Source organism: Heterocephalus glaber, unplaced genomic scaffold, assembly GCF_053883595.1.
Source record: "Heterocephalus glaber isolate CG9 unplaced genomic scaffold, H.glaber_assembly_v1.0 deba00000943, whole genome shotgun sequence".
Taxonomy (NCBI): domain Eukaryota; kingdom Metazoa; phylum Chordata; class Mammalia; order Rodentia; family Bathyergidae; genus Heterocephalus; species Heterocephalus glaber.
In genome coordinates, this window is record NW_028258175.1 from 13,083,477 (window position 1) to 13,107,816 (window position 24,340).

Consider the following 24,340-nt stretch of genomic DNA (forward strand, 5'->3'; position numbering starts at 1 on the left):
TCTGGTTTCCATCTATTCCAGAACATTCTTTCCAGAAGTATCAAGCGGTGCCCAGTAGCAGGAGCGGGCAGGATTCTCCGGGGTGGCTGAACATTTTAAATCATAGCTTTGCCTTTTAATAATTTACTCGCTTATATTTTTAGGTGTGATAAAGATGTTACATTGATGTCTTTAAAAGGAGTCCTTGTTTTTCAGAGACATGTACTAAAATATTCGTGGCTGAAAGAGTAGGGTGTCTGGCTGTGCCTCACATTGACCTGGGTGGGGCTGGGGCGTAGGTGAGGATGGGAAGAACTGGGTGAAATTAGCAACTCCTGGGTGGGGTGATGGGCACACTGGCTCCCACTACTCGATTTTGTGTACATTTAACAATTTCCATCATGAGAAGGACACATTTCTTTCTTCTTGCTTTTATATTTCTTCATGGTTACCTTCTGCTTAAGACTTATGTTGCTGTATAATACAGTGACATAAAGCTTCCTTCCCAAACACATTTATGCAGCATAAACAATGAGTCTGAAAGATTGTCACTTGGGTAAAATACTCAAGCTGGCTTTCTCTTTTTTTCCTTCCCTCCTCAGTACTGGGGATCAAACCCAGGACCTTTCCACTGAGCTACACCCCCAGACCGTTTTTATTCTGAGACAAGGTCTTGCTAAGTCCCTAAGTGGTCCAGGCTCAAACTTAGGATCCTCCTGACTCAGCCTACCAGAGTGCTGGGTAGAGCTGGGTTTCTCAGATGGTTCCAAGTGAACAGAGGGCGGTCATGGCTTAGACAGATAGGCGCTCACACGGGGAGGGATGCAGTGATGATTTGGGGGCATAGGGAGGAAGGAGGAAGCCTGACACTGCAGCCCCTGGGGTGGGGAGACCCTGCTCAGTACTGGGGCTCCCCGTCCCTGCAGCTCCAGCCCGCAGCTCCACTCACCTGCAGCTATTCTCACCCTCTGTGTGCAGGGAGGACTCGGCCCTCCGCAGGCCCAGGCGTGAAAAGGAGTGGTACAGGGTGAGCGCCACATCGCTCAGGCTGTGGACCCCGTCCAGCTCTTCATACACATTCTCCCAGTAGGAGCGCAGGCCTGGGGTGCCTGCCGGGTAGTTCCCATACAGGTAGTAGTCCAGCTGCCCGATGATCTCCTGATTCACCACGGCTTCAAACTTGCGGGCAAAGAAGGTGGGCCGGGCTGTCTGCTGCACGCAGGAGATGAAAAACACAGAACAAAACCCATCAGCAGCCAGTGGCGGGGGGTGGGAGGGTGGTGGACTCTGTCCTGTTGCCTCCCGTGGGGAGGAAGGGAGGATCCGAACTGCAGCCCTGGCTCTCACTACCTCTCCGCTGTCCCTTTTCCCCTTGGAATGAAGCCCTTCGGAGGGAATGAGGGGAAAGAGTCCATAGCTATGAAGCACTGAAAGCAATGTGGACAGTTGGTATGCGCCACTGAAATGTCTGTTAAATACATTAACTTCTGCATGTTTATAGATGGGATGGCTCTCAGAGATCATTCAGCAGAGGTCGTGGACTAGCTGTCTAGGGCAAACACAGCCTGCAGATGTATTTTAGCTGGCCAGCAGGATGTTTTAAAATTGAATTAGCTGATAACGCTTAAAAAGGGGAAGATTCACAGAAACAATTTCCCTTTCGGCAGCAATTGATCTGGTGACTCCAGGCCCACATTCCTTTGCGGTAACAGCCGATTAAGGCTGAATGGTGGGGTGGCAGACCCCTTGCAACAGGACATGAACCATGCTGCTCCCCTCATCCCTGGTCACTCCAAGGGCCTCTGTGGCATTTCAGCAGACCTGCACACTCTCCAGGGACACTGGAGATCTGCTGATCAGAACCTCCAGGAATGAGCTGGGAAATCTGTTTTGTACAGGGTTTCCCGGTGATTCCTTTGCCCCCTAAGATTCGAGGATGATGCCAATGAGACCGAGTGTTGGCTGCAAATTGGAGCCACCTCAATATCTCGCAAATTTGGATTCTTCTTCAGGGTCCTTCTTGAGACTTACTGAGTGAAACTTTCTTGGGTGAAGCTCAGAAATGTGTATCCAAAAGGAAAAACTGTCCCCAGGTAGCTGATACAGAGCTTAAGGACCACAGGCGGAAACCGAGTCCTGACAGAAATAGGCCCAGAGAGAGGAAGGGATTTCTCTAAGGACACTCAGCAAGTCAGTGACACAGCTGGGATTCAGATTCATGCTGGAAGGCTAAAGAAATAAAAAATCGAGGACTTGCCACCTACCAGGGTTTGCACTATTTTCTAGGGTAAGAATGGCAAATATTTTTCGTAGAGTGCCAGATAATAAATAGGCGCAGCTTTTAAACTATTCAATTCTGCTTTTGTAGCAGGAAAACAGCCACAGGCAAAACAGTAAATAAAGGAGTCAGCTCTATGCCAATGAAACTTCACTTACAGAAGCAGGCAGGGGTTTTGCCTGAGGCTGGTAGTTTGCTGACCCTTGGTCTAGAACTTGAGAAATAAACAAAACACAGCCTAGTCCCTTGAGGAGCTTTGTTATTATGGACCTAAATTTGGTCTAGCACTGTCGGCACTTCAGTGAATTGATAGCAACAATAATGATAATAATAACGACTAAGCACTTCCTGTATGCAGAGCATTGCATTTATGTCATTACTTCTAACCCTCCCACAACTCAGCCAGGTAGGTGCTGATGTTCCCATTTTATGGACAAGAACACCAAGCTCAGAGAAGGAAGTGGTATGCACCAGTTCATGGCAGTGGAAGACAGCAAAAGCAACAAGGGGCCTGAACAGCATTTCCCAGCCCTGTTACCTTATCCAGACTGCTTAGAGCAGGTAGGACTCAACCCTTAATCCTAGTGCACTTAGGTCCAGCATTGCACCGTGAATCAATCACACACTCTAGATTCAGCCACCTCTGAAAAAATGTGAGATTTTGGGGGACATCTAAACACGAGCCATAACAATGCCCTTAGTATTATTATAAACACCCCATGCCCCTCTGCTTCGTAAGCCCAGGGTCCCTCTCTCTGTGGGGGTAGGAATCTGCTTGATTCCTTGACAATAGCACTGGATGGAGTTGAAACACCTGAATTCAAATCCTTTGGTACTGTTTGCTAATCCTCTGCTTAGCTGTGTATGTCTTTGGGTAAGTCACTCGTCTGCTCTGGTTTGCTCATGCTTAAAATGGGCAAGCTCAGTATGGCGGCACACACCTGCAATCCCAGCACTCTGGGCAGGATGAGGCAGGAGGATCTCAGGTTCAAGCCAGCCTACCCAGCAGCTTAGTGAGACTCTATCTCAAAATAACAAATAGTAAAGGGCTGGGGTGTGGTTCAGTGTGAAGGCCCTGGGTTCAATCCTGAGTACCACACACACACACACACAAAGGTATACAATGTGGGTTAACCACTATTATGATATGATTATTATCTTTTCTACTTCAGTTTGCTACTGGGCTCCTGTCTGTCCAGGTGACTCTAGGACCCCATTTCCCAGGGGGAAGAAAACCAGCCTCAGTGGCTGGATGGCCTCCTTACTCTGCTTGCAATTCTCTGACCATAGCCCGATCTTCTAAAAGGGCATGTTTCTATATTTATCCTTGTCTTCCTTGGAGTTCTTTGAAGAAGAATGCCAAGTTCCTTACAGGCGGCAGTTGCTTGATTCTCGATGTCCAAGGATAGTCTTGATCTTTGTTTACTGTGTGAGGATGAGCTGTGAGCACTGGACATGCTTTCCAAGTGAGCCAGGCTTTATCAGAAACCACAGTGTCCCCAAGGCGCTGGGGCTGGAATACAGATGTTGCTGCCCAGGAGGGGCCTGGTGGAGGCTCTGGCCTTCCCCTAACTGATGAAGGCCTTCTGTGGTGAGGGCAGGGATGACCCCTCCAGGCTGGCCTGGAGGGAGCAGAGCAGGGGAGGGGCACAGCAGGACCCAAAAGAGGAGGCATCTCCCATCCTCCTGCCTCCGTGATCCTCAGAACTGTAAATTGCCAGGCAGCGCAGAGCAGCTGTGAAGGTAATAGCGGCCCTGTGGCCTGTTATTCCTTCAAGTTCACAGAGCTTGTCAGTTTCTAAACCTGGCAGCTCATCAGATTTTTCCTGAAGCATAATACAACAAAAATACACATTTTGGAACCTTGCTGGAGATCAGTAGTTCTCCGTCAGGGATGAGTTTGTCTCCAGGGAACATCTGGCAATGTTTGGAGACATTTTGGTTATCACAGCTTTAGAGTGTCCTGGTGCCTACTGGGCAGAGGACAGGGATGCTGCCGAACAGGCTACAGGGCAGGCCCAGCATAGGAGGATCTGGCCACAATGTTAAGAGTGCTGGGGTTGAAAAACTCTGCCCTTGATTTAGTGGTGCTTATACTCAGAAAATTTTTCACAAATATTTCAGGGTATTTTTTTTTTAGCAGTATCGCAGAAGTGAACCTAGAGTCTTCACATTGAGCTCTTTTTATGTATTTTAAAATTTTGAGATAGGATCTCGCTAAACGGAAAAGTTGCCCAGCTGGGATTTGAACTTGGGATCTTCCTGAATCAGCCTCCCAGAGCACTGGGATTACAGGCATGTGCCACCATGCCCACTTCCAGGGAATTCTGGTTGAAAGGAAGTATAGAGAAGTAGATGAGAAAGCCTGCTGGAAACAGACACACTGGGCCACATGACCTCGAATATGGTTTCTGACCTTTCTGTGCTTTGGTTTCTCTATCTTTGAGATGGAATAATAAGATATATTATGAGACTGTGGAGTTAATGAGGCCACACAGACAAATTAGTTAGAACCATGATCTAGAATCCAATTTCAACACCCAAGAAATCTGCTGTCTGTTCAGCAGATGGAAAACACCTCCTACTCCTGGCACGGAGCACATAGATGCAATTAAGGGTGGCTGTTGTTGATGTTGTTATATTATCACCAACACCCATGGTGGGGCAGTGAGGAATGACAAATCCCCGGGGGTGGCCCTGGTTACCTGCAGATGCATGCTGGGAAGGCAGGGTGGGGGCTGCAGGGCACATGGCCTCACCTGGAAGCGGTGGAAATCTTGGGGCTTGAAGTCGTTGGGGGAGCAGCCGCACCAGTCCACGATGTGCTTGTACTGGCATTTGCAGCCCAGCTTGCGGTTCCAGTTGGTGATACGCAAGTTGTTGTCCACCATGGTGTCACAGTGGGGGCTATTCTCCAGGACTGTGTGGAAGAAGGACTGCAGGGAGAGAAGGGGCCAGCCTGAGACCCCTCCCAGTTTTCCCCACGTATGCTGGGCTTGTGGTCCTCCTTGGTGCCTCCACCTGTGAAAAAGTCCCCGGAGCCCCACCTGTCCTCTGGAGCCAGCGAGCTCAGCTGCCACACAGCTCACTTTGGGGCAGCTTCGTGCTGTGTAGGGTGGCTGAATTCTTCCCAGAAATCTCCTACTCTGAGGGCCTGTGGTCTCCAGTATCTAGACTCTCATTTCAAGCCATCTCTCACCACGAAAGGCATCTGCTCTCTTTTCAGCAGATGGGAAATGTCTCTCGGGGTATGTCAACACATAGGAACCAAATACAGAGAAAAGTTTTCCAGGACACCTTGGGGTAAAAGGGCCTTGCTTTGCAGAGAGCCAGATTTGAAATTAAAGGGCTTCAGACCCGAGATAGCTTGGTAATAATGGCTAATTGCTGGAATGTTATCCCTGAGGGAGGGAGGCTAGGTCCATGGACCTACCAAGCCCAGATCTGAAAGGGATCCTGGGCCTTCACTTGGTTTGATCACTCACACAGTGTGACCACTGTCCAGGGAAGCCAGGCCCATGTGCTGTCCGTGGTGCTAAACCAGGCGCTGCCACACAGACGCTATAAACAAGGGAAGGGCGGGGCCGCTCGCCGTCTGTGGTGCTGAACCAGCCATCGCCCGCACAGTGTGACTACAACAGTTACTTGTTGTCTGCGATGCTGAACCAGCTTAAATCGCCTCTCCCTAATCCTAGGATCCTTGGCCAGCCTCTCCAAAGCATCTGAGGAGTCTGCTGAGTGAAAAGAGCAACCAGAGGAGACACAATGGTCTGTGCTGCTGATGCCGAGAGAGAAGGGTGAAGGGAAGGAAGAGAGATTTCCATTTCAACCCCACTTTACAGCAATCTCTGCCACCAGAAGAATATATTTTCCCCTGCTCTCTAGTCTCTAAGGAAAGATGTTAGGGGATAGGTTTCTGTCTGTTACAAATGTGTGGGCAGCTTTCATATTTCTTCTAATCTAGTCTGCAGGAGGCATCTGGGGAAGGCAGGGCAGAGCAGCGACGCAGCGATAGAAGGACAGAGTCTAAAAGAGATGCTGGACACATGTGCATATGTGTGATGGGGTAGGGGAGGTGCAGAGAGTGCACACAAAACTATGGCCTGCTGCAGTGTTGTGGGCCTCCTGATGAAAACAACCAAAGTCCCGACAATCTCTTCTAAGTGAGCGGCTAGGCAAGGTGAAGCTCCACCCACCACACCCTGCCAGCCTCCTGTGAGGCTAGATGGCATGTTGGTGAACCTGAATTTACGCTTGAGTCACCTCCGAGCCCATGGAGGCACCTATTTCCTATTGCCTATTGAGGACCCTATTACCGATTGCCCTGTGTCCTTTTGTAATGATGCAGAAATTCCCCGCGAGATAATGGATGAGGAGGTTATCAAAATTGAGAGAAAGGTGATCTTCACTGAAATAGGATTAAAAGCTGATTACTTAACATGTGTGTAGAATAGTAAAACCTGGCCCAGTGACAACAAGAGCAATATCCTTTTGGAGTGATGTGGGCAGCCAGCCCTCCCTGGAGCTGGGCTCTGCCTACATACTGGTAGAGATGTGGATATCATCAGATAAGATTCACTGTCAGGTCTGGTCTGCAGAAACACACAGCCCACATGGTCTAGAGGTGGGGCCCCCACCAGGGGAGGAAGAGTGGACCATTCATGAGAAAGGTCACACGCTCTATAGGAGCTGAACAAGAGTTGGGGTTCACTGACTTTGGAAATTGGAATGAAAGTTGTCTGGGGGTCAGGGAGATGATCTGATGCCAGATTTGACAAGAACACTACTGGCATGCTGGCGACAACCCTCCAGAACCACATCCATGCCATTTCCACAAGGCCTGGGAATAGTCTGCTACCTTACACAGTGGGGTTTCCCACCCTGAGATCTGAAAAGTAGTTTCAAGCTCCCTGGAGTTTTTCTAAATACTCTCAATAAAGCTGAGAATCTTGAGCTGCTTTTTCTACATTGTATAAGACACCATGCAAGTTATCGTTGATGTCTATGGACATGGCCTCCAGGCAGACTGGAGAGGGACAGCATCGTTGCTAGGACAGTGAGGTCTCTGGCAGCTGATGAAGCTCTCCACCCTCATCTGGATGTTTAGAGGGCAACAGCAGTAGACTGGCATCACTTTGTCCAACATTCAGTCCGTCCTCCCCCAGGCCAGTGCCAGCTCCAGTCTCTCAGGGGAGTTTTCCTGGAACTTACCTCAGCAGGAAGCAGGGTATAAGAGTAGAATTGTTTCATCTTGGTCACCAGGTCATCTGTGGAAAATGTCACATACTCCACAAACTTCCGGTTCAGCAGGAACCAATCAGAGCCGCCATCCACAGTGATACCCTCAGGGATACGGCGGTCCCCCAGACGCCACATATGGGCGTCACACTCCAGGAAGAGCCGGTCCAGGCCTTGCTTCCGAATGAACCTGGAGGCAAGAAGGCAGCCCTGAGCCCAACGTTGGCCTGAAAGAGGCTCTGCCTAGAGACCAAATGATGCCATCCCAGCAATCACAGCAACCACAGCATGGACTGAGACCTTGCTATGTGCCAGGTACTGAGACAAACACTGTTGAAACTTGAAAACTTACAGAGCACGGGGGACTTGACCATCACCATCAGATGGCAATGACTGTCAACTAGAACTACTTCCTGAAAAGTGCACTTTTGTGCCATTGCTGCTGAGCAGTTTGGCGCTTGCAGTCTGGGGCTCTCATCCCAGAACAGTGTTCCTGAATGAATGCAGCAAAATATGCAGAAAGGCTACACACCAAAGATATGATATAGTAACATGTGTGTTTCCTCACACATTCCCAAATATTTTGGAAAGTGCCAAACTCATATTGTTTCATGTGATTTTTTTATTAACACATTAAGTAACAAAGTGCCAGGGCAAGTCTAATAACTTATATACTTTGTGAGGCACAATGAGCATAAATGCTATCTAGAGGTGTCTGCACCGAGTGGAAGGTGATAGGAAAGTGATTGTGTGTGTGTGTGTGTGTGTGTGTGTGTGTGTGTGTGTGTGATGCTAGGGATTGAACCCAGAGGTGCTCTAACACTGAACTACATCCCTGGCTTTATTTATTGACTGATTAATGGATTGGTTGATTGACAGAGTCTTGCTAAGTGGCTCAGGCTGGCTTTGAACTTGTAATCCTGCCTCAGCCTCCCAAGTAGCTTTGATTACTGGCATGTGTCACTGCGCCTGACTGAAAGTATGTGATTTTTATTGGTGATGAATTTGGTTACTGCTAGTACTACCACAGTTTTGGTACCTACCTTCAGTTATATTTCAGTTTGAATTTGGTGGAAATAAGGATATCAGCTGCTTCCCATCTGAGGTCATGACCCCCCCCCCACCAAGTTCTCCCTATAAGCCCTCAGATTAGTAATTCCTATTCTAATGAGTATATTTTATATAATAATCACATTCAGGATTGTGCAAGGAAGGCAGATTTTCCTACTCTGCGATGCAGAAAGGTCACAGAGGTGATGAGTAGACATGTGAGGAGGATGGACACAGCAAAAACCAGTCCCATCCAAACTCCCAGGTTCACTGAAGCGAACATTCATCACACAGTTACTGTGTGCCAGACACTGCACCAGACTCTGGCAGGGATCCAGGGGAGAAATGAGGAAAATCTCTGCTCTACAGAGCCAGTTACCATGAGGAGATTACAGTCCAGGGACCTGTGTCCCTCCAACATGCTGAGCCACACACATGGCCAGGAACCTGGATTTTCCAAGCCCTCTTACATGATGCTCTTTATGAATGATTCTCACATCAGTGCCACCACTGCCCCCCTTTTCCATGTACAGCTGCCATGTGAAGCCTTCCAGTCAAGGCTTTTGTACCTGCCTGAACGACTCACCCTGAAATGGATGACTTCAGAAAGTGAGGGATCCTGAGTCTGTGTCCCCCTTGGTATAACTGAAAACTATAACTGGGCTAGATCTGGGTTAGAAAGTTCAATGCCTACAGGGGTCAGATAGGCCATGGAGGCTGTGAATCAAGTTGAATGTAAGACAATGGGGAGTGGTGGTTCTGCCTGCAGAGAAGTAGAGAATGCACATTTTGAGACGCACTCACATTCCTTTAAACGGGTGTCTTTAGCTTTAAGAGCCCCCAAATCTCAGGCCGGATCCTGCCCATAGGTTTGTAGTCATAATTCCAGCTGTGACCTTCTATAAGTCACTCCATTAAGCCTATGAAGAGGGCATGGGATGAGCATTACATTCACATGCACACAATGAAGCCCAGAGATCGTTGATGACTTCCTCAAGGACACACAGAAGACTCACACAAAGGCAGAACCAAATAGAAGATCCAAATGTTCAATGTTCTTGGTCTTTCTTTAACACATCTTCCCACATGCAATTTCCAGGCTCATTAGCAAGTGATGTTCTAGCTTGGAGAAGGGGTGTAGTGAAGATTTTTCATGACAGTCACAATATTATCACATGAAGACATGACTGAGCCATTACAGGAAGCCCCTGTGTTCAGGAAAATGCAATCCTATTTCAGTTCCAGCTAGTGCTAATTATAGAAGAATGTCCAGTCAGTGCATCTGACTAGGATTAAAACTTTAAATTTTAGATAACTAATATGAAAAGTTACATGGAAACCAGACTGGGTAGAGGGGAGAAAAGAAATACAGGTGAGGTGATTAACAAATTTTTCCTTCTATGGCTCAGCTTTTTAATTTCATGTTCCATTATATGGGTAATAGTATGGTCTTGCAATTTTAATGTGATGTCCCAGGCCATAATATTCAAATACAATATTTATGCAGTCATCTCCAAGATAAAATATTCATGACATTGGGAGATTGCTTTCTATACTTACTGCATTCAAAAACTGATAAGCTTCAAATATATGCTCTGGTTTTATTATGACTAAGTAGAGACACCCAGTTCTCCAGAGCGCAGAAAAGTTTTTGGGGTCACAGGGGCCACCAAAACTTAGTTTTGGTCTAGGAGAAGACAGCAGAGCCCCAGAGTCTGGGCACCAACTAGCAGAGAAGAATCAGATGTTTGACCCTGGATTTGCTTTTTTGAAATGACTATGCATTTACCGTGACTTGAAAGGGAGAAGCTGGAAGGCAAGATGAGCCAGTAGACACACCCGAGTGGGTCTCTTCATAGATGCTGGCTCTATCCCCTGAGGAGTGGAGCACACATTTACAGCAGTAGGCCCAGGACACAGGAGGGGAGCGGTGATGTGCTCTCTCCTCAGGTGCATCTCCCATTGACATGGAGACACCCAGGGCAAGGGGGGCAACAGATGCTGGCATAGCAGAGCAGATACTGGACAGACTTGGGTACAAACCATGCCTTTGCCTAAAAGATGGGAGTTGTGACACCTGATAATCTCCCAAAGCAAAGTGCGATGAGGATGGGAGTGCTTTGCAAATGGCCTTGTGAAGTGTTCAAATGGTGTTTACCCAGGCAATGAACTGAACAATCATCCATCAACCCTTCTCAACTCATCATGACGTCCTTCCTCATCCTGGGCATTCCTTATTCTCTTTTCATGTCTTATTTTTCTCTGCAGAATTTTTAACTTTCTAATAGAATATGCACAATCTTTCTTTAGTTCCTTGTCCATGTTTCCTTATGAGGCCTGAGCTCCAAGATGACAGATTTTTATTTATTTTTGTTTGCTGCTGTGTGCCTGCTGCCTAGCATAGAGCAGGTGCTCTATGTGTATTAACTGAGTGACTGAATGAAGGGATGGGTAACACAGCAGCTGCTGGAAAATTGGGAAGTCAAAGAAATTAGTTACCCAGGTACAAGATTCTTCTAACACATGTTTGACAAATAAAGTAAACCTCAGAAAGGTTAAGTAGTTTCTCCAAAGTCACAGTTAGAGATCTGGACTTGAACCCAGGTCTGGATGAATCCAGTGGTAGCTCTCATTTACTCTGCCACTGTCTACTGTCCTGATTCACTGGTGTCCTTCCAAAAAGGGTAGAAATGAAGGACCTGAGAACTTCTGCTCCTTCAAAGAGACAATGCTCCAAAATGAGAGAGAACCAAGAGAATAGTCTCTTTGTTGGCATTTGAGGACCTTTTCTGAAGACTTCATAAAGACTTGTATCTTCAGGGTAGGATATCTGAGATCAAGCACAGAATCGTCTGCCTTCAGTTTTACTTCCTAGGGTTTGAGAAATTGGCAGATTACCTTCCTGAAGGTTAATCTCTATTAGCACAATATGGGACAGTCACAGTTCACTGTGGCTCTACTGGAACCACATAGACCAAATCTATCCATTAAAGTAAATCAATGTAAATGAGATGGGGCCCTGATCAAATCAGAGGGGAGGACCCTGACTGCCCCCTAAGGGAGGAGAGGTCAGTGAAGGAAGCATCCGTGGTCTTTGGAAATGATGCAGAAGAGGCAGGCAGTGAAGGAGTTTCTCAATTCTGTTAGTTCCTCGGGCTACAATCTTGGTATATTCATTAAGTGTGGTGTTATCCCAGAACTGTCTGGTCCTATTATGAGTTCTAAAAAGAAATCTGCCACTTAGATTTTAAAGAAAGTTTGAGCAAGAAGGGATCTTAGCAAGCAACCAATAAAACTAATTCTACAATGGAAAAATGGGACAAAACAACTGAGATAAAGAGAGGATGAATGATATATCCAAAGCTGTGTAGCTTAAAAACAAACAACCACCAAACACTTTTGTGCTTCTGCTTTCCTGTCCAGTGATATATCACTGAACCTACATTACTCCTTTAGTATAAGTACAACCTAAGGATTTTAGTTAAAAGATAAAGTCATGGATTGCAGCATGAAAACCTCAGTGGGTGAAGTCAGCCAACCGTGTGAACAGGCCACATGACAAGGGTCCAGGTTTGGTCTCTGAAGCCAGAATACTTGGTCCATCCCCTGTATTCTAACCTTAGACATCCTTAATCAGAATCTGGTGCTCAGAATCTCATGTGGAAATGGTGATCATAATAACTCCTAGCTTAAGGCATTGATGGGAAGGTTTATGAGGTATGATTAAAAAAAATACAGTGTGTGCCTAAATTTTTAAAAAATATATTACAATAAAAGACACATCACCATGAATCCCCCTCAACATACTTATCCTTGCTTCAAACACACTTATCCCATCATTCTTGCCACTTTCTGAAGCAGCTCTGGAAAGCTTGTTTCATCAGTGTTAGTGACATTTCTCTCGTTGCTGAGACAAAATAGCTGGAAAATAGCTGGCACCCAAAGTTAGAGGGGAAGAGGGTTATTTAGCTCACAGATTTTAGAGGTTTCAGTCCACAATCAGCTGGCTCCAAGGCACAGTGGTGCATGGCAGAGGGGCATCATAGAGGGGAAATAGTTCAGTGGCCAGAAAGTAACAAGAGACCTTAACAGTGTCTTTCTGCCCCTTTTATCTTATTCAGACTACTTGGAGTGAGTAGCACTCATGCTCTTAATCCTAGTGTCCTCTGGCCTAGCCCCACCATGAACCAATCACACACTAGATTGAGCCACCTCAAAAATCACCTATGACCACATGAGGCTTTGGGGGACCTCGAGACACAAACTATAACAGTGAGTGCCTTTAGTTACACTATCATGGCTGCTTCAATGACCAGAATTGATTAAAAATATTTAGCTTTCATTTGGACTTTGGAGAAGAGCCAGAAGTCTCACGGTACCAGATCCAGGGGATGGGGACGCAGCGTCATGTTTTTACAAGCCTGCCTTTCCACTGAAGGGCACTGGCAGTAGCATTCTCTGTATTTTTATCACACCTTGTGAGGACACCGTAAGAACGATAGGATAAGTGTGTTTTAAAGAAGGGGAGTCTTTAAGGAAGATGAGTAGCAATGTGCCTTTTACTGTAAAGTTTTTTTTAAAAAAATTAAAACATTCACTGTAATTTTTGATCACATGCTGTAAATGAGATTGTATGGGGAGCCTTAGTACACAGCACGTGCTCCAAAAATATTCAAGATGCTTTCCTTCATCAAGAAGAAAATTTTAAATATTTAAATCTCCTCTGGGATTTGCTAGAGGTATGTAGGGTGCCCCCAGGGCTAAGGAGAAACCCTTCGTCTCCTGAAAAGCAGCAACATTTCAGCACCAAGGACAGGGCGCAAAGCCCTCATAATAAGCGCCGCCTCCTGTAATTATGTGACATCCACGTTTGCAGTGGTGGAGGTGGTAAGTATCATGGTCATCCTTCTACCCATGAATATAAAACCTCCCATCTCCCCAAGCTGTGAGCTTATGAAGATTCAGCTTCCTGGGCTCTGAGTTTAACAGCTCCAAAGGTCCCTGCTGGCCATTTTTCTCATGGCCCAGGTGGTCTGTGCCTCTTCTGATCAGAGTTGGAATCAGTTGTCACATCTCTACTCTGCAGTCACTGGAAAAGCTACTTGGGACATTCACACTTTCAGCTGCTCCAGAGGGCACCTGGGTATTCCAGGTGCTGGTCTTTGTGTTCAGAATAAAGAGTCCCCAATCCTCACTCTTCTCTCACTTCCAAGGGAAGCTAAAAGTGTAAATAGTAACAGGACCATTATTGAGCATATATTCCATTCTAGGGCCAATTGCTCATACTTCATCTGTTTTTTCTCATTTAGCCTTCAACTCCTTGAGGGTTCATTTCTCAAATGAAACAACAAATACAGACATAGGTTAAGCAATTTTCCTAAGATCAAACAGCTGTTTGGTGGCAAGGATGGGATTCAAACTTAATAGTCAGGGTCTAGAGTCTACACTCTTAGGCATAAGGCCATCGTACATTCTAATAAGTAAGTAGACAAACACAAACCACAAATATGTATTTATATATTGTGTTATTTACCACATAGGAAAAATCAGGGTCCAATGGCGGAAAACAAAGAGACAGGAATTTAGGTAGTGGAAATGGGCAGGAACCCTTCACTGAGGAGGTGATATTTAGGTGGGAGAAGAAGGATGAGAAGGAATCAGTCCTCTGTAGGGTTGTGGAGACAGCAATAGCATGTTCCAGGGCTCAGATGATTGAGGAAAGGTGGAGTTAGCTGAATTGAGAGAGCTTGGGAGGCACTCAGCTCCCTGGCCTCCTGCAGAGGACATAACAACAGGGAAGCAGGCTGCCATCTGATGGGAGAAGGGGCAGCATGTCCAGAAATGCTCTTGGCCAAATGCAATGGCTTGCATAAAGCTTACAGTGCATGTCCAAAAGACTCCTGTGATGGAGGCTGGCTCTCCAGACGGGCGGTGCTGGGAGACTGTGGACACAAAGGAGGCAGCACCTAGCAGGAGGTCCTTGAGTTGGGGGCATTTCCTTGGAAAAGATCCTGGTGTCCCAGCTGGAACCCGGTTAGTTCTCCTGAGAGAGCTGTCATAAAAGCCCAAGCTTGGCCACACCCAGGCTCCTTGGCTTCCTGTTTAGTACCCTGCCACCTGTCCCAGAGCTGGCACTGTAGTGTTTGGACCTTCAGACTCCGACACTGATAAACAAACCTTTTTTCTTGAAAAGTATCCCGCCTTAGATATTTCATCATAGCAACAGAAAAGGGACTCCTACACTGGGATGTGGGGGAAACTTCGTGGTGAGAATCCACAGAGAGTCAACATAGCCCTGGGTATAAGAATGCAGACTCCAGAGCCAGACTGCCTGAGGTCAAATCCATTTCCTCACTTATGAGCTGTGTGGTATTTAATGTCTCTGGCCTCAGTGCCCTCGTCTGAAAAACAGGCAGGATAATGATTGCACTTACACGATAGGGTAGTAAGAACTGAAGGGGTTTCCATCTGTAAGGCATCTAAGATTGTCCCCTGCCACACAGCAAACTTGCCACATGTAATACGTATTGCTCTGTGCAGAGATTTGGGTGTGCTATTCAAACAGGAGAAAAGAAGATGTATATGAGGGATCACAGAGGCAGTGGCTTGAGGCCTGGGGCCCGGAATCCCTGGGCTTAGGGAGCCACATTCTTCCCTGAGCTCAAGGCTCTCCTTTTGCTTAGAGCCCCGAGAGTCTATGGATGTGTTAAGGGCTAATTGGTTTCTACATTTCATGAATATTTTAAAATCCAAGTTTACTGCTTTTTGTTCTGATTATAGATGTAATGCTTGTCCTTCACCGAGGGCTCATAACATAAAGAATGCAAAGAAGAAAATGAAAATCATACTCTACTTCTCAGAGACAATGCTGGGAACATGGCTTCTTTTTAGTCTACTGTCTGACTTCCATACATGACATCTGGGAAAAGGAAAGCCCCAAAGTGGATCCCACGAACCAAGCTGAGGCTGAGAGAGGGTCTGTACCTGCACTGTGCTAAGCCCCACTGTGCTGCAGCTGCCATAACTGGGTGAAAGTGAACACACACTCAGTGAAAAACGTGCCGGTCAGTTTAAGGAACTTAGAAGGGAAATGCAATCTGCTGTCCCCATTGGAGATGAGATATTAATGATCTCCTCACATCTATCCTGGCAGCACTTCAAGTCATTAGGGGACAAAGATCACCTCCTGAGAAGAAAGTTGGCACCAAAGAGCCTCCTGCCTAGAAGAAGTTCCTGGCCAGGATCTCCATGGATCTGCCAACTTTCGGATAAACAGCTGCCTGTTTACACAGCAAGGGGCCAGGTCAGGATTAGTTCAGTGTCAGAGAAGGCAGCTGCTGTAGCTGCTTGGTGCCATACTAATGCCCCGTTAGGGACTCTGCAGCCTCTAGTAGGTGGGGTCCAGACTGGAGAGGAGGGAAAAGTTTCTCTATGGCACCTTGACCTGGATGGAGCTGGAACCTATCCAATCTCTGACCTGGCCAGGCTCTCACACTGGGGAGCCTGGCTGCTCCTCTAAGGGCTGTAGTCACCCATCCATTGCCTTCCAAGGTCCTTCCCATCATCTTCTGCTTCCTATGCATAGTCAACTCTTCCAAAGGCTGATACTGACTCAACTACTTCTTGGAACAACTCTTGGCAGGACTGTTGTCATTCCCATTTTACAGGGGAGGAAACGGATACAAAGATCATTGGTGCAATGTCCCCAAGTCACACACACGGAGTGCTCAGAGCCACCACGTGGATCCTGACAGTCTGGACTCTTAACTTTTCTATGTGCTTTACATGGCATCTATATAAGCATCTCCTTGCTATTTTTCTTCAAGTCAACTTTAAATATTTGTTCTTTTAAAAATTTAGCTATAATATAAGCATAATAGCCACAAAATCAAGGGTTAGATGGACTAATTTTATGAAATTTTGTGGATGTATAAAAGATCAATATTAACTTTCATATTATGCCACCTTCTAAATGAACCAAAAGAATTTCACCGGTAGATCATAAACTCACTTTAGGAAATGCATTCTAGGAAGTGGAGAAAGACCTGTCCTCACCCACATAAAATGATTCTCTTTCAAGCTAGCAGGATTTTTCTCTTTCATTTATATTTGCCAAGAACTTAAAGCAGCAGGCCTCTCAAATGCAGTCACTTATCATAGGGTGATGAAAGAACATGGGCCTTAAAGTCAAAGAGAACCAGATTCAGTCCCGACTCTGCTGTTCACTACCTGCGGGGTCTTGAGCGAGTTAAAGCAAATCTCCAAACCTCAGTTGTACTCATCTCTACAACAGGATAACAGGTGCCAGGTGAGGTTGAAATCACATAATACGCTCGAAAGCATCCAGCTCAGTGGCCTTCCCAGGGTCAGTGAAAACACTCAGTTCCCTGCATCCCATGACTGCTGTCTGGGTTCTGTAAAGGTGGGGAGACAGAAGTGCAGCTTTCAAAGCCAGTGCTGAGGTCCTGCAGATGCTGTGGTGGAGCTGGCATTCTGACACTGGTGGCCAGACCCTGGCCTCATGGTGTGACCACCATAGCCACTGTCCCAGCACTAAACACGGGGTCCCAGCGGCCCTGATGGAGGTGGAAGAATCAGATGGAGCAAGCAGGAAATGCCTCAGAGAAAATTCTTCTGCCTGAGAGAACAAATTTCTCCTTTCCATCTCCCTGTAGGAGACTGGTCCCCACACACTGAGACCTGAGCAGACTGCAGAGATTTGAGACTCTCATCTGATGCTCTTCAGCACAGGCAGGAAGCTCTGGGGATGTTTTCATAGACTCCACTACTGAGGCTGAGGGCAACTGCGGGGCATACCCTTCCCCATCCCCACCGAGACCACCTGGGAAACCACGATTGTGCTAAATGTCATTTAATATTATTTTTTTAGGGGAAGCAAAGAGAAACAGTGAACACAACACCGTCCTTCATTTAATTACAGGAACAGCCAGGACCAATTTGGCAGCTATTAAAACCCTAGTTTACTTTATGCCATCTTTGCTCAGTGGGAGCTGGAGTCCAGATTGGCTGCTAGCGGCTGAAGATGGAGACAGAAGGCCAATGCTGCCATTAGGCACCATGTGGCCCAGTCTGTGTCCCACTGCTTGCCTTTATCCCTCCTCATCTTTTGTTTTGTAAGATCTCTGCCTTTGTCACCTCTTCTTACAGGGGCTGGTCCCAAGGTATGGAGCATCAGCATGGGAGGGGACTTTGGGGACTATTTTGTTCAACTGAGTTGTTTCTCAAGGGGAGAAAATGAAGCTCAGAGAAGCAAAGCAGCTGCCCCCAAACCATCCAGCACTGTGGAGGAAAGCAGGGCTCACACACAGAGAGAGCACATCAGGCAGGAATTATGAGCTTAAACTCTGGCCTCACTCACATGGGCCTCAGTCCCAGCCCTGCCCTAGCTGTGTGAGCTTAACCAAGGGACTTCGTCTCTCTGAGTCTCAGTTTCTTTATCTGTAAAATGAGGTGACTTATTAAGTTGCCAACAGCCCCCACCTGGAGGCACAGAATTAAACGATCACCTCCAGCAGCACAATCAACATCATCGTCATCATCATCATCATCGGGAGTCTGGGCTTGTTCCTATCATCTGAGCTGCTTGATCCAGCCACACCTGAAGTCAGAAACAGTGCTTCACTTACCTGATCCAATAAGTTCCTTACCCAGGAGCTAGTAGGAACTGGATTTGTTCCATTTCCCACCCAAACAATTCTTTCTAGTGCATCATCAGTCAGGGAACCATAGCTAAGTTAGACCCAGATCTGCACTTGGGAGAGACAGTGGCAGAGAGGTAATGGGTGACCTTGCTTACACAACAAGTTAGGCCTCAGCTAACAAAAAGGAGGGAGCAGCGTATGATAGCATGTTGGCTCAGTTTCCTATTAAATTAATCCTAAACATCACTGCCTCAGTCCATGTGAAGGAGAGAATCCCAGCTGAGGACTCATGAGTGAGGACTGGAGCTTACGAGTAATTCTGTTCAGAGAGCTTTGGGTTTTAGGGTTTACGGATGCAGGCACAGACAACATCTCCTCAGCCTGCACCTTTCCCCTACCCCATGCCATTTAGGTGCCACCTGCCCACTGCAGATGTGTGTCAGTTATACAGGACCCATTCACATGCCCAGAGGCACAATTGTGCCCCACACACCACCTATTTCTACACCTACCAGCAGCATTTTAGTTCTATGGTTATCATGCTGGTGATATCATCATTGACATCATCATCATGGGTATTTACTGTGCCAAGTATGTCATAGCTGGCAACTCATTTAATTCTCCAAACATCACAAATGTAGGTTTATTGATATTTCCATTTGTACAAAGGGAACAAGCTCAAAAAGGTTAAGTTACCCATCTAAAGCTACACAGCTAGGACACAGTACGTAAGGATTGTGACCCAGGAGGTGGAATCTCTAAGCCCATTATTTTAACCTGTGCTACATGTAGTTCCCGGCAGAGTTCCTTGCAGACAGTGCATAGAGAATAAAGTCTGAAGAGTTGGAAACTGTAGCACCAAGGTGGAGGGAAGTCAGCCATGGGTTCATAAATTTTCAATGGGCCCTTTTCCCAGGATGCAGCTTTGACTCCACAATCACAAACTATCGGCTTTGTGGAAGGGAGGAAGGGTTTTCATTCTCTACCCAAAGGAGGGGATGGGCTGGGGATTTAGCTCAGTGGTGTCATGCCTGCCTGGCAAGTGCAAAGTCCTGAGTTTGATTCCTGGTACTGGAAAAAAAATAAAAGTAAAAATAAAATAAAAGAGGAGAACATTAATATCACGGTTACTCAGACAACTGTCTCCACAGAATTGTGCCCTTTCCTACCTTGATCCTATGGCTTTGGAGCCAGAAAGACGCAGATTAAAATTCTAGTATTTAACCAACTGTATGGCCTTAGGGAAAATTATTTTGGTCTCCCCAATGCTCCTCAAAGGCCTCAGGCATGCTAAGCAAGTGCTCTACCACTGAGCTATACCCTCAGCCCTGGGATAACAAATATTATCACTCCACTGAATGAAACTAGATCCTGTAGGAAATGGGCCAAGGGGCTAGCAGAGCAATGGGCACTTAGTAGGAAAACAGTGTGATTCTTCCAATTTGTCCAGTCAGCTTTTCCACCCTTCATGGTCTGAACATACTACACTAATCTGTGCTAATTCACAGAACACCTTCAATTCCAAAAGCTCTTTTAAAATGTGATGAAGCTAGTCCAGGAGCTGGGCAAGGCCAATCTATCAGTCAGCTGGATAAAATCAAAGGTACAATTTAGGAAAACGATACAATGCAAGGATTAGGGGATGGCCTGTCAAAAGCTTGGGAAATGCAACTCACTGCTTGCTGTTGTCCCTCCCTTAGGACTCCTAGGTAAATGGAGTCACAGAACCAGCCAAAGCAACACTTTCTCCATCAATGGCAGAGAAAACGTAAAGCACAGATTTCAAATGGATATGCTGAAGGTTGGGAAGGGGACAGGTGAGGACCATGGTGACTTAGCGAAGGTGGACTTTGTCTAAGATCCACGTGACTGCGCCAGTGGAAAACACAGGCACAGTACTGCAGATCTTCAGACTTCAAGGCTAGCGGGAAGTCTGGATTTTCTTGGGAAATACTTCTGTCTTTAAATTGGGCTACTAATTTTCAAATAAAAAAGGGAACTAGAACAAGGGGCGAAACCCAGCTGATTAACAATGATCCCACGAGCTGCCGGGTGTGTGGGGTGCAGTGGGCGAACTCAGATCCCTCCTACAGGGGGCGCTCATGACCGTATTACCTTCAGCTAACCTCTGCCAGGAGGAGCTGCTATTTTTTGACGTCGTTCATGTGGAGGGAGAGAGGTGTTGAGGATCCAGTTGGAGGTTTCAGGTGCCTCCAACCCTTGCTGACATCTTGGACAGCAGTGAGAGGGAATGGGGAGGCCGGGGGTGTCAGACCACTGAGTTCAATTCAATGCTGATCCCCTCCACTGGAAAGGAAATTCCCGGAGAGCCTGCAGTGGGTCCTGCTCACCACTAGAACAGGGCCTGGCATGCAGTTAGTACTTGATGAATATTTGTTGAATGACTGGCTCGTGGAATGCTCTAGGGCTATCTCCTTGACGGTGGAGCCCTGTTTCCCCACCAACAAAATGGGAATTAAACCATGGCTGCTTTAATCAAAGGGCTGCCCTACTGAGATAATGGACTCAAGAAAGTGCCTGGGGTCGGGGGAGATACAGGGCTATAACACTGTGAGAAGCATTTACTTACTTCTCTGGTCTTGGGTGCTAGGAGAGGCCATTCAGATCCTCATGCAGACAGCCAAGTCCTACCTTGTGCCTTCCTCTCACTCTCTGGTTGCATAGAATTGGCCTAGAAGGAAGCTCCCCACTCACCGCTCAGTTTTTCCATTTCTGTTTTGCACAGGGGAGGGGAATGAAATGTTACCTTGCATTATCCCGGCCGTGTGACTTCAAGAAATTCATATCTCGGTATCGGGAGAGAAAGGCTACCAGCTGGTCGTTCGTCCTGCAGGAACAAACAGAGAGGAGGGTGAGAGGCCATGGAGACTGCACATCTTAGCTCCCAACTTTGCCACAGAAGCCAGGATTTGCCCTTGGTGTGATTCTGCTTCCCTTGCCTTTCCTGATCACCACCACACAGCGAAGGCATCTTCTTCATGGTTCTCCCCACCCCTGAGCCTTCCCCATTACATGAAAGCAGACTGTTGGTGTATTTCTCTCCCATCTACTCCACTGCCCCGGGAACACTTTGAGGACAAACATAGCATTTTACACATTTCAGAATCTCCAGTATCTAGCAGGGCTTGGTGAACAGAAGGTCATAAAGTAACCCAGTGCCAAACAGAACCAGCTCAGGTCCCTTGCACTAACTGTGCCTGGGGATTTTCCCCGTATCTTCCCTTTGCTTGCGTGCCCTTGTATCTGGGTCTCCTTTCCAATGTCACCTCTTCAGAGAGGCTTTTTCTAAAGCAGCAGCCCCCCATCACATCACTCTGTTTACGTCACTGTTTTATCACTGCCAGAATGCACTTGCTTATGTCCTAGTGTGAGCTCCATGAGAACACAGCCAGTTGCATTTGTTCAGTGGCACACAACAGGAGCTGTGTTAATGTGTGCTGACTAAATGAATGGACTCAAAGTGAGTTGAGTTTGAACTGACCCTTCAAGCGCAGTCTGAGCAATGAATGAATCTGTGAATGAGTGACTACCAAGTCCTCAGTAACCACAGGGCTACCGATTGAGAGAGCTTTAAAAAAATACGAAGTGCAAAGCAAACGATGACATCGTTCCCGGCATTGTTATCCCAAATTTATCGCTATCAATCTCGGCACTAGCAGCGCAGTCACAGCTAATCAGCTTGTGCATACAGCTGTGACAGTGTTTTAAAGGCAGTCACACGGGCCTCCATCTGCCAGCAAGGCAGTCCTTCTTCCGCTGCATAAACCCAAGCAGGTAACCAGTGCTGATGTGACAGCTCCTTTATCACCGAGCTCCTTTGCCTGGGGAGGTTTCCTCAGCAGGAAAGGGTTAACCCTTGCTGCAAACAGGGAGAAGCTGAGCAGGGGGTGGGGTGGTGAAGACCATCTCTGGGAATATAAAGGAGGCTGGATTTCTGAGAAGCAAAGAGCAGGATGGCACCTTACAGTGGGGCCTGGGGTCCAGATACAGAAAGACCTGGAAACAGATGCCAGCTGCTAAAGTTGCTGTGTGCCTAACAGTGCCATGTGCCCTCTCTGAAGGGGGCCCTTCTCCGAACTTCCCTGTTAGTTAAACAAACCATGCACATACACAGTAGCTCTTCCATGCATGTGTACCGAAGGAGCAACTGTGTGGATTCATAGGGCACACAGTAGGTGCTTAGTAGGTGCATGTTGCTGGCGCTCTGTCTGCCTGCTCTCTGGCCCCCTCCTTCACTTCCCTGCGACTCTGCAGTCTCACCACTGGAGCCCCTGTTTCTCATTGGACAGTCGGCTCAAGCTGACCAACTCATAATTCTGGTGGGAGGGGGTGACACAAGCAGTTAAGCGATGTTGCAGTGAAAATGAGCTCGGCTGATGTCCCATCCTATTACGGAGATAAACACCAAGCCAAAGCGGGTGCTCCTGGCGGCAGCAGATGCCAGAAGGACCCTGTTCGTCTGCAGTGAGGTAAACCCATCACACATGCAAAAGCTGGGCGGTATTCTGCACGGCTCTGCCCGGAGGTGAATCCTGGGGACACACGCAAAGGCCAAGCCCACAAGTCTGCAGGGTGAGGCCTCCCCGTGGGGACCACGCCCACCATGCCCGCTGGGTAGAGTCCACCTCTGGATACCCATGGCCTGCAGAAAGAGGGTCTTTAAGGAGCGCTGAAAGCAGTGGCAATGAAATCAGACCATTAAAAGGCCAAGCCACGGTTCTTTCCTAGCCATAGAGCCGGCTCCCTTCTGGGCATCTCCACAGCTCTGACTCACCAACCCCTGCGCACTCACTGGGACAGTTCATTATTGTCGTCCTGATGAATACAGGACACGTTAACCTCTGAATGCAGCCCAGCAGCAGGAATAATAAACAGGGGCCTCTCAGGCAGCCTCGGGGGGAGGATTGCAGGGCCTGGGCCGGGCTCCTGGGCCCACTCTGTGAAGCTCAGGCCTCCCAGGGTCAGCCCTGTGGCTCCATTTGGCAACCCTAGAAAGTATCATTCAGGGCCTTGAGCTGGGGCTATTTTCACATTTGACGCTTCACTGAGTCCCCATCTGACGAGGATGAATAGGCATTTAGCGAATTTACTTAGCGATGCTTCCACATGAAATCATCTCAAAAGATGACATCTTGCGGGGGGGGGGGGGGAGGGAGGAGGAGGGGCTGCAGTTTCCAGGCCTGGAGCCCAGGACAAAGCCCCTTTCAAAGCAAAGTGCTGTGTGCTTGGTTGGGTTAGCTGGACGGGTGGGGCAAGGGGACCCCTGCCCACCCTGTCTCCCTGGGAGCCCTGGGCCCCTCGCTCTCCCTGAGTATAAAAATGCCTGCTCTGAATGCTAAAGTCTGTCTCCCCAGCCCTTCTTGGAAAGGAGCTAGAATTCGGCTGGGGACCAATTCTCCCATTGTTGCTTTCAGACGCTTGTCGATAATTGCCTACATAATATTTAGTTCTCTGCAGATAATTAACAGCTTGTGATCTGTTGACACTTTACCCTATTCCAGTCTCATCTGCTAGCTCTCTTCCCCTTACACATATTTCTCACTCCTCTTGGGCAGAATCCTGTGCCAAGCTCATCCCTGGGACCTGTCTCTGTATCAGTTTCCCTCTACCTTCTGCTGACTGACTTGAAGTCACATCTCAGTGGGTGGCACTTCCTCAGCCTCCGGATGGTAACTGGGAACCAGCAACCAGGACTACAACCACCAGGGCCATGAGGAAATCATCGCTGAAATAAGTAATAAATAAATAAATGCTATAAATAAATAAATACATGCTCAAACTTATGGGAATCTTGGTTGAAATGTGTAAATAAGAGTAATAAAATAAGCTCCCAAATCATAGCCATTTATTGAGCGAGCACTATGCTCCAGGGCTGTGCTATGCTGCAGAGTCTTGCTGCATTTTATGGCAAAAGATGCAAAGATGAGGCTACAAAATGCAAGCTTTGTTCCCATTTTACCGAGTGGGCAGCTGAGGCTCTGAGAAGTCAGCCGTGGAGGGAAGTGCAGAAGCAGAACTGGAACTTGGAACGCCACAGATGGTGCTTTGCACTACTAGATGGCTTCTGAAGATGGTGGCCACCGAGTGAGTGGTTGAATGAATGAGTTCCATC

The 24,340-nt window shown here is 47.4% G+C and overlaps 1 protein-coding gene across 3 annotated transcripts in view; it reads right to left on the bottom strand.

The window, feature by feature from the left end:
• Xylt1 (xylosyltransferase 1) overlaps positions 1–24,340 on the bottom strand; it is a 300,525-nt gene that overhangs the window by 22,604 nt on the left and 253,581 nt on the right. For 2 of the 3 annotated variants that reach the window (XM_004855794.4, XM_087209179.1), the window contains 4 exons: positions 20,975–21,055; positions 7,469–7,685; positions 5,017–5,193; positions 929–1,191 (listed from right to left, as the gene is read on the bottom strand). In XM_004855794.4, coding sequence (XP_004855851.2) covers positions 929–1,191; positions 5,017–5,193; positions 7,469–7,685; positions 20,975–21,055 — 738 coding nt within the window. The remainder of the gene's footprint in view (positions 1–928; positions 1,192–5,016; positions 5,194–7,468; positions 7,686–20,974; positions 21,056–24,340) is intronic. The other variant, XM_087209178.1, reaches the window with a different exon arrangement.